General features: G+C 45.2%; 1 protein-coding gene across 1 annotated transcript in view; it reads left to right on the forward strand.

Moving 5' to 3' along the window:
- Window positions 1-8,852, forward strand: part of LOC112072851 (ankyrin repeat and sterile alpha motif domain-containing protein 1B-like) — a gene marked incomplete at its 3' end in the record, with an annotated part of 120,498 nt that overhangs the window by 50,407 nt on the left and 61,239 nt on the right. Inside the window, exon 3 of the mRNA XM_024140252.1 lies at window positions 4,308-4,450. Within this exon, the coding sequence (XP_023996020.1) occupies window positions 4,308-4,450 (143 nt within the window). The remainder of the gene's footprint in view (window positions 1-4,307; window positions 4,451-8,852) is intronic.

Raw genomic sequence — 8,852 nt, forward strand, 5'->3', positions numbered from 1 at the left:
ATAAAAACATTACTGTTCTAGAATTGCATATTCTTCCAATGTGAAAGACCTATTACCTTCTGCTAAGATCACTTTAGAGGTCACAGCTATTTGTGGTTCCACATCCCTACACAGCTTCACTCAACCAAATACACCATTCACTGTGCGTGTTTGTGTGTGTGTGTGTGTGTGTGTGTGTGTGTGTGTGTGTGGGGCGCGGGGGAGTTTACATTATGTGGCTCACCTGTGGGCGGATGACTCTGTCAATGCTCTTCAGGGCAGTGTCTGGGAAGGCGGAGAGCAGTCTGGAGTAGGCCCCGTCGGTGAGGAGCTTTCCTATGGTTACACAGCTCCGGCTCAGTCACCTTCACCTGGGGAGAGTGGCCTTGAAAGAGAGACAGAGAGAGAGAGAGAAAGGGGTGGAGAGGGGAGCACAGAGAAGAGGGGGGCGATTTAATTAAGCCTGGATCAAAAAGAGCAATCCAACAGAGAGACAGAACAGCAGGTATCCATGGAGGGTCAAGGCTGCAATGCATTTCCACTGGAGTTCGTTCAGATGTGGACCTCAATGTGGCAGCTGCCATGTGTGCTCAAATGGCCAACCTTACACTGAGCACACCTTTCTTTCTGTCTTAAATGTCTCCAACACACACACACACACACACACACACACACACACACACACACACACACACACACACACACACACACCTCTGAAGGAGTGAGAGAGGAAAGAGTGGCCTGACGAGGACTCAGATGTCAGAGTTGATTTCCCCAGTGTGTGATCATTAGGGAGAAAATAAGAAACTGAGAGGGAGGAGAGGAAAGAGAGGGAGGAAACGAGTGCAGAGGGTGGACAGAATCTAATTTCTCACCCACATTAAAAGGAAAAACCATCCATTTCAATCACCAGCCAACAAGAGAGACGTACACACGCTCCCAAAGTGTGTGTGTATGTGTGTCCGTGCACGTGTAGTCTATCCGTCAGTCCTTGTCGTGCTACACAAACGTACAGACGCTCAAATATGTCAATTAACCTTGACACAGACATGGGGAATCAACAGAGGTATTCCTTCTCAAGAGGACCAGGGGGACATTTATCTCCCGGGGGTCAAAACAAAAAATGTGCCTAATTAAGTACGGGTAGTAATTATTAGCATTCTGTGTTTTCCAATGCAAAAGTGATTGCTTTGATAAAAAACACTTTCTGCCTTTCCAATGAAAATATTAAAAATTTTATACAGTACCTGTCAAAAGTTTCTCATTCAGGGTTTTTCTTTATTTTTACTATTTTCTACATTGTAGAAATAATAGTGAAGACATCAAAACTATGAAATAACACATATGGAATCATGTGTGAAAGCTGTCATGAAGGCAAAGGGTGCTACTTTGAAGAATCTAAAATCTAAAAATATATTTTGATTGTTAAACACCTTTTTGATTACTACATGATTCCATATGTGTATTTCATAGTTTGATGTTTCACTATTATTCTAAATGTAAAAATAGTAAAAATAAAGAAAACCCTTAATGAGTAGGTCCAAACTTTTGACTGGTTACTGGAAGTACAGTCTTAGTTTAAATCCAACCCTGTTCCTGGAGAGCTACAGTCCTGTAGGTTTTAACTCCAACCTGTTCCTGGAGGATACAGGCCTGTAAGGTTTCACTCCAAACCCTGTTCCTGTAGAGCTACAGTCCTGTATTTTAACTCAACCTTTCCTGAGAGTACCGTCCTGTAGGTTTTAACTCCAACCTGTTCCTGTAGAGCTACAGTCCTGTAGGTTTTAACTCCAACCTGTTCCTGGAAGCTACATCCTGTAGTTAACTCCAACCCTGTTCCTGGAGAGCTACAGTCCTGTGATTTTAACTCCAACCCTGTTCCTGGAGAGCTACAGTCCTGTAGGTTTTAACTCCAACCCTGTTCCTGTAGAGCTACAGTCCCTGTAGGTTTTAACTCCAACCCTGTTCCTGGAGAGCTACAGTCCTGTAGGTTTTAACTCCAACCCTGTTCCTGGAGAGCTACAGTCCTGTAGGTTTTAACTCCAACCCGTTCCTGTAGAGCTACAGTCCTGTAGGTTTTAACTCCAAACCCTGTTCCTGGAGAATACAGTCCTGTAGTTATACTCCAACCCTGTTCCTGTAGAGCTACAGTCCTGTAGGTTTTAACTCCAACCCTGTTCCTGAGAGTACTCCTGTAGTTTTAACTCCAACCTGTTCCTGGAGAGCTACAGTCCTGTAGGTTTTAAACTCCAACCCTGTTCCTGTAGAGCTACAGTCCTGTAGGTTTTAACTCCAACCCTTGTTCCTGTAAGCTACGTCCTGTAGGTTTTAACTCCAACACCTGTTCCTGGAGAGTACAGTCCTGTAGGTTTTAACTCAACCTCCTGTATCCTGTAGTCAACGCTGTCTGACAGTCCTGTAGGTTTTAACTCCAACCCTTTTCTGTAGAGTACAGTCCTGTAGGTTTTAACTCCAACCCTGTTCCTGGAGAGCTACATCCTGTAGGTTTTAACTCCAACCCTGTTCCTGTAGAGCTACAGTCCTGTAGGTTTTAACTCCAACCCTGTTCCTGTAGAACTACAGTCCTGTAGGTTTTAACTCCAACCCTGTTCCTGAGAGATACAGTCCTGTAGGTTTTAACTCCAACCCTGTTCCTGGAGAGTACAGTCCTGTAGGTTTTAACTCCAACCCTTCCTGTAGAGTACAGTCCTGTAGGTTTTAACTCCAACCCTGTTCCTGGAGAGTACAGTCCTGTAGGTTTTAACTCCAACCCTGTTCCTGTAGAGTACAGTCCTGTAGGTTTTAACTCCAACCCTGTCCTGAGAGCTACAGTCCTGTAGGTTTTAACTCCAACCTGTTCCTGGAGAGCTACAGTCCTGTAGGTTTTAACTCCAACCCTGTTCCTGTAGAGGTACAGTCCTGTAGGTTTTAACTCCAACCCTGTTCCTGGAGAGCTACAGTCCTGTAGGTTTTAACTCCAACCCTGTTCCTGTAGATACAGTCCTGTAGGTTTTAACTCAAACCTGTTCCTGGAGAGTACAGTCCTGTAGGTTTTAACTCCAACCCTGTTCCTGGAGAGTACAGTCCTGTAGGTTTTAACTCAACCCTGTTCCTGGAGAGTACAGTCCTGTAGGTTTTAACTCCAACCCTGTTCTCTGGAGACTACAGTCCTGTAGGTTTTAACTCCAACCCTGTTCCTGGAGAGCTACAGTCCTGTAGGTTTTAACTCCAACCCTGTTCCTGTAGAGCTACAGTCCTGTAGGTTTTAACTCCAACCCTGTTCCTGGAGAGCTACAGTCCTGTAGGTTTAACTCCAACCCTGTTCCTGGAGAGCTACAGTCCTGTAGGTTTTAACTCCAACCCTTTCCTGTAGATACAGTCCTGTAGGTTTTAAACTCCAACCCTGTTTCCTGGAGATACAGTCCTGTAGGTTTTAACTCCAACCCTGTTCCTGGAGTTACAGTCCTGTAGGTTTTAACTCCAACCCTGTTCCTGTAGAGCTACAGTCCTGTAGGTTTTAACTCCAACCCTGTCCTGGAGAGTAAGTCCTGTAGGTTTTAACTCCAACCCTGTTCCTGTAGAGCTACAGTCCTGTAGGTTTTAACTCCAACCCTGTTCCTGTAGAGCTACAGTCCTGTAGGTTTTAACTCCAACCCTGTTCCTGTAAGTACAGTCCTGTAGGTTTTAACTCCAACCCTGTTCCTGAGAGCTACAGTCCTGTAGGTTTTAACTCCAACCCTGTTCCTGTAGAGCTACAGTCCTGTAGGTTTTTAACTCAAATGTGGGAGCGTGTGTACGTCTCTCTTGTTGGCTGGTGATTGAAATGGATGGTTTTTCCCTTTAATGTGGGTGAGAAATTAGATTCTGTCCACCCTCTGCACTCGTTTCCCCTCCCTCTCTTTCCTCTCCTCCCTCTCAGTTTCTTATTTTCTCCCTAACTGATCACACACTGGGGAAATCAACTCTGACATCTGAGTCCTCGTCAGGCCACTCTTTCCTCTCTCACTCCTTCAGAGGTGTGTGTGTGTGTGTGTGTGTGTGTGTGTGTGTGTGTGTGTGTGTGTGTGTGTGAGACATTTAAGACAGAAAGAAAGGTGTGCTCAGTGTAAGGTTGGCCATTTGAGCACACATGGCAGCTGCCACATCTGAGGTCCACATCTGAACGAACTCCAGTGGAAATGCATTGCAGCCTTGACCCTCCATGGATACCTGCTGTTCTGTCTCTCTGTTTGGATTGCTCTTCATTTGATCCAGGCTTAATTAAATCGACCCCCCTTCTCTTGCCTCCCTCTCTCCACCCCTTTCTCTCTCTCTGTCTCTCTTTCAAGGCCACTCTCCCCAGGTGAAGGTGACTGAGCCGGAGCTGTGTAACCATAGGAACAGCTCCTCACCGACGGGGCCTACTCCAGACTGCTCTCCCCCTTCCCCAGACACTGCCCTGAAGAGCATTGACAGAGTCATCCGCCCACAGGTGAGCCACATAATGTAAACCTCCCCCGCGCCCCACACACACACACACACACACACAAGGTGAATGGTGTATTTGGTTGAGTGAAGCTGTGTAGGGATGTGGAACCACAAATAGCTGTGACCTCTAAAGTGATCTTAGCAGAAGGTAATAGGTCTTTCACATTGGAAGAATATGCAATTCTAGAACAGTAATGTTTTTATTCAATGTATCATGTCGCAATGACAACCTCTCTCTTGCTTTCTCCCTCTCTTTGTAACTCTCTCATCTCTCTCTTTTTCTTTCTCTCTCATCTCTCTTTGTATCTCTCTTTCTCTCTCTCTCTCTCTCTCTCTCTCTGTATTTCTCTCTCTCTCTCTTTGTATCTCTCTTTCTCTCTCTCTCTCTCTCTGTATTTCTCTCTCTCTCTTTGTATCTCTCTTTCACTCTCTCTGTATCTCTCTTTCTCTCTCCTCGTTTTGCCAGTGCAGTGTGATGCTAGTATCACACACACAGGAGTTTACGGTTGCTGCAGCAGATTTCAATATCTACCTCTCTCACAAACACACATTGACCCCCCCCCCGACCCCAACATGCACACATTGTCTATTTTAAATGTTTACATTTGCATATTTATATTTAGCAGGCATTCCCTGCTACTGCTGTGTGTTCTCAGAGTGAAATACACAATTAAAGAGCACAATATGCACCAGCCTAATAACAAGCTAGAGTATTAGATTCCATGATTCATTCTTGAAACTTTATTTATTTTCATATCATTGCTCCCTCTGGCTCATTTGTTGTGTAATACAGTCTGTGTAGTCAATAGAGCTTAAACACTGGCTGTATCACAACCGGCCGTGATTGGGAGTCCCATAGGGCAGCTCACAATTGGCCCAGTGTCGTCCGGGTTTGACCGGTGTAGGCCGTCATTGTAAATAAGAATTTGTTCTTAACTGACTTGCCTAGTTAAATAAAGGTTAAATACAAAATTCTAAATAAATAAAAACTGGTGCTCTTGGGGACAGATCTAGGATCAGCTTACCCTCCCTAAATTCGAATTGTAACCATAGGGGAGGGAACAGAAAAACAGACATTAGATCGGTGTCTAGGGTGATTTTGTCCGACTTCCAAAATCATCACCATGTCAGAAAAGGGTATTGGCTCATGTCACGATGTGAATACCTTTTGTTCTTGTCGTTCTTTATTCTCCTTTCTGATCTGTTCTGCCATCTGGCCATGTTAGATCCCCAAAAACTCTTGATCTCTGACGGGAGAAGACAGAAGCAGAAAAAAGGAGGGATGTGACAAAGGGATGAGAAGATAAAGAGGGGAGATTTGTGGTGTGTGTCTGTCTGTCTGTAAGTCTTTGTCAGGGGTGTTATCATCTCAATGATCGGAAGACTTGAGGCCGTACCGCTGTTCCTACACCCCACTGGCTAAATGTCTGACTTCACTGCTAAGCCGTGTGTGTGTGTGTGTGTGTGTGTGTGTGTGTTGCTGGTGTGTGGTGGGTGGTGTGTTGTGTGTGTGTGTGTGGTGTGTGTGTGTGTGTGTGTGTGTGTGTGTGTGTGTGTGTGTGTTGTGTTGTGTGTGTGGTGGTGTTGTGTGTTTTGTGCTGATAAAGTGAACACAATGACAGCACTCATGGTTGGGGAGACAGGGTAGGGTGTTGTTGTTTACCAGATCAATCACACAGTATGATGCACACCCTGTGGATGACACCCACTGGGCATGTTGCTATCTCTACACGCGCGATAAACACACACAGTTGAAGTCCGGAAGTTTACATACACTTAGGTTAGAGTCATTAAAACTCTTTTTCAACCATTCAAAATTTCTTTGTTAACAAACTTATGTTTTGGCAAGTCGTTAGGGCATCTTACATTTGTGCATGCACAAGTATTTTTCCAACAATTGTTTTAAAGACAGATTTTTCACTTATAATTCACTGTATCACAATTCCAGTGGGTCAGAAGTTTACACACACTAAGTTGACTGTGCCTTTAAGCAGCTTGTAAAAATTCTAGAGATTAGCTAAGGGCTTTATTGAAGCTTCCTTGATAGGTTCACTATGCTACACATAATGTGAGTCAATCTGGAGGTGGTGCCTGTGGTGTATTCAGGCCTACCTTCATACCTCAGCTCAGTGGCTCGTTTGCTTGACAAGTCATGTGGAAATCAGCCAAGACCCTCAGAAAATATAATTGTAGGACCTCCACAAGTCTGGTTCATCCTTGGGAGCAATTTCAATCGCTGAAGGTACACTGTTCATCCTGTACAATACAATAGTAACTGCAAGGATGTGGACCTACATGGGACACTGCAGTCCGTCATACTGCTCAGCCGGAGATGCAGTTTTCTGTCTCCTGTGATACTACTTTGGTGCAAAAAGTGCAAATCAATCCCAGAACAACAGCAAAGGACCTTGTGAAGATGCTGGAGGAAACAGGTACAAAAGTATCTCTATCCACAGTAAAACAAGTCCTATATTGACATAACCTGAAAGGCCACTCAGCAAGGAAGAAGCCACTACTCCAAAACCGTCATAAAAAAGCCAGACTACGGTTTACAACTGCACATGGGGACAAAGATCATACTTTTTTGAGAAATGTCCTCTGGTCTGATGAAACAGAAATAGAACTGTTTGGCCATAATGACCATCGTTATGTTTGGAGGAAAAAGGGGGAGGCTTGCAAGCCGAAGAACACCATCCCAACCGTGAAGTATGGGGGTGGCAGCATCATGTTGTGGGGTTGCTTTGCTGCAGGAGGGACTGGTGCACTTCACAAAATAGATGACATCTCTCGTTCCGTCCTTTTCTCTCTCCCTCCCCTCTGGTTAATTTGTCAGACTGATGGCTTCTCTCTCTCCAAACACACTGGTGATGCACAGATAGCATGGGCTGGTTATCAGGGATATTGAGACCTTGCGTGTGTGCCCGATCGCACACATGTATGTAGACCTTTGATGCCTTCCTTGAGACATTTCCCTGATAAATCTGTGTCTTCTATCTCCTGTTGTGCTGCCAGTCTCTCTCTCCAGCTCCAGTGATCTACCGTCCAGATGAGACACTGGTTATAACTGGAAGTATTGGAGATAACAGTTACACACAAACGTGTGAACACACACACGCTCCCTATCTCAAACAGACAGACACACGGCAGAGTGTTGATAAGGCAGACTTGCCTGTCTGCCTGTGCATACTATAGATTAGACGTAGATATATGTGACATTGAGAGGTTGAGTGGATGTAGAAGCATGGTATGCAGATAAGAGGGCACGACGTGAAGAGGGCACAACAAAACCTATTCCCCCTCAGGAGACTGAAAAGATTTGGGATGGGTCCTCAGATCCTCAAAAGGTTCTACAGCTGCACCATCGAGAGCATCCTGACTGGTTGCATCATTGCCTGGTATGGCAACTGCTCGGCCTCAGACCGCAAGGCACTACAGAGGGTAGTGTGTATGGCCCAGTACATCACTGGGGCCAAGCTTCCTGCCATCCAGAACCTCTATACCAGGCATTGTCATAGGAAGGCCCTAAAAACTGTCAAAGACTCCAGCCACCCTAGTCATAGACTGTTCTCTCTGCTACCGCACGGTAGCAAATGTATTAAAAATAAAAACAGAAATACCTTATTTACATAAGTATTCAGACCCTTTGCTATGAGACTTGAAATTGAGTTCAGGTGCATCTTGTTTCCATTGATCATTCTTGTAGAAATATCTCAACTTGATTGCAGTCCACCTGTGGTAAATCCAATTGATTCAGCATGATTTGGGAAGGCACACACCTGTCTATATATGGTACCACAGTTGACAGTGCATGTCAGAGCAAAAACCAAGCCATGAGGTCGAAGGAATTGTCCATAGAGCTCAGAGACAGGATTGTGTCAAGGCACAGATCTGGGGAAGGGTACCAAAAGATGTCTCCAGCATTGAAGGTCCGCAAGAACACAGTGGCCTCCATCATTCTTAAATGGAAGAAGTTTAGAATCGTCAAGACTCTTCCTAGAGCTGGCTGCCCGCCCAAATTGAACAATCGAGGGAGAAGGGCCTTGGTCAGGGAGATGACCAAGAACCTGATGGTCACTCTGACAGAGCTCCAGAGTTCCTCTGTAGAGATAGGAGAACCTTCCAGAAGGACATTCACCTCTGCAGCACTCCACCTATCAGTCCTTTATGGTAGAGTGGCCAGATGGAAGCCACTGCTCAGTAAAACAGACCTCCATCCTATGCTGCTACCGATAGCCATATACCCGGCCAGCTGTCTGGATCGCCACGACCCCAACCAACCTCTACTCACTGGACCCTTATTGATCACTCGATTAGCATGCCTCTCCTTAATGTAAATATGCCTTGTCCATTGCTGTTCTGGTTAGTGTTTATTGGCTTATTTCACTGTAGAGATTCTAGCCCTGCTC

Source organism: Salvelinus sp. IW2-2015, unplaced genomic scaffold (genome assembly GCF_002910315.2).
Source record: "Salvelinus sp. IW2-2015 unplaced genomic scaffold, ASM291031v2 Un_scaffold2062, whole genome shotgun sequence".
NCBI classification, from domain to species: domain Eukaryota; kingdom Metazoa; phylum Chordata; class Actinopteri; order Salmoniformes; family Salmonidae; genus Salvelinus; species Salvelinus sp. IW2-2015.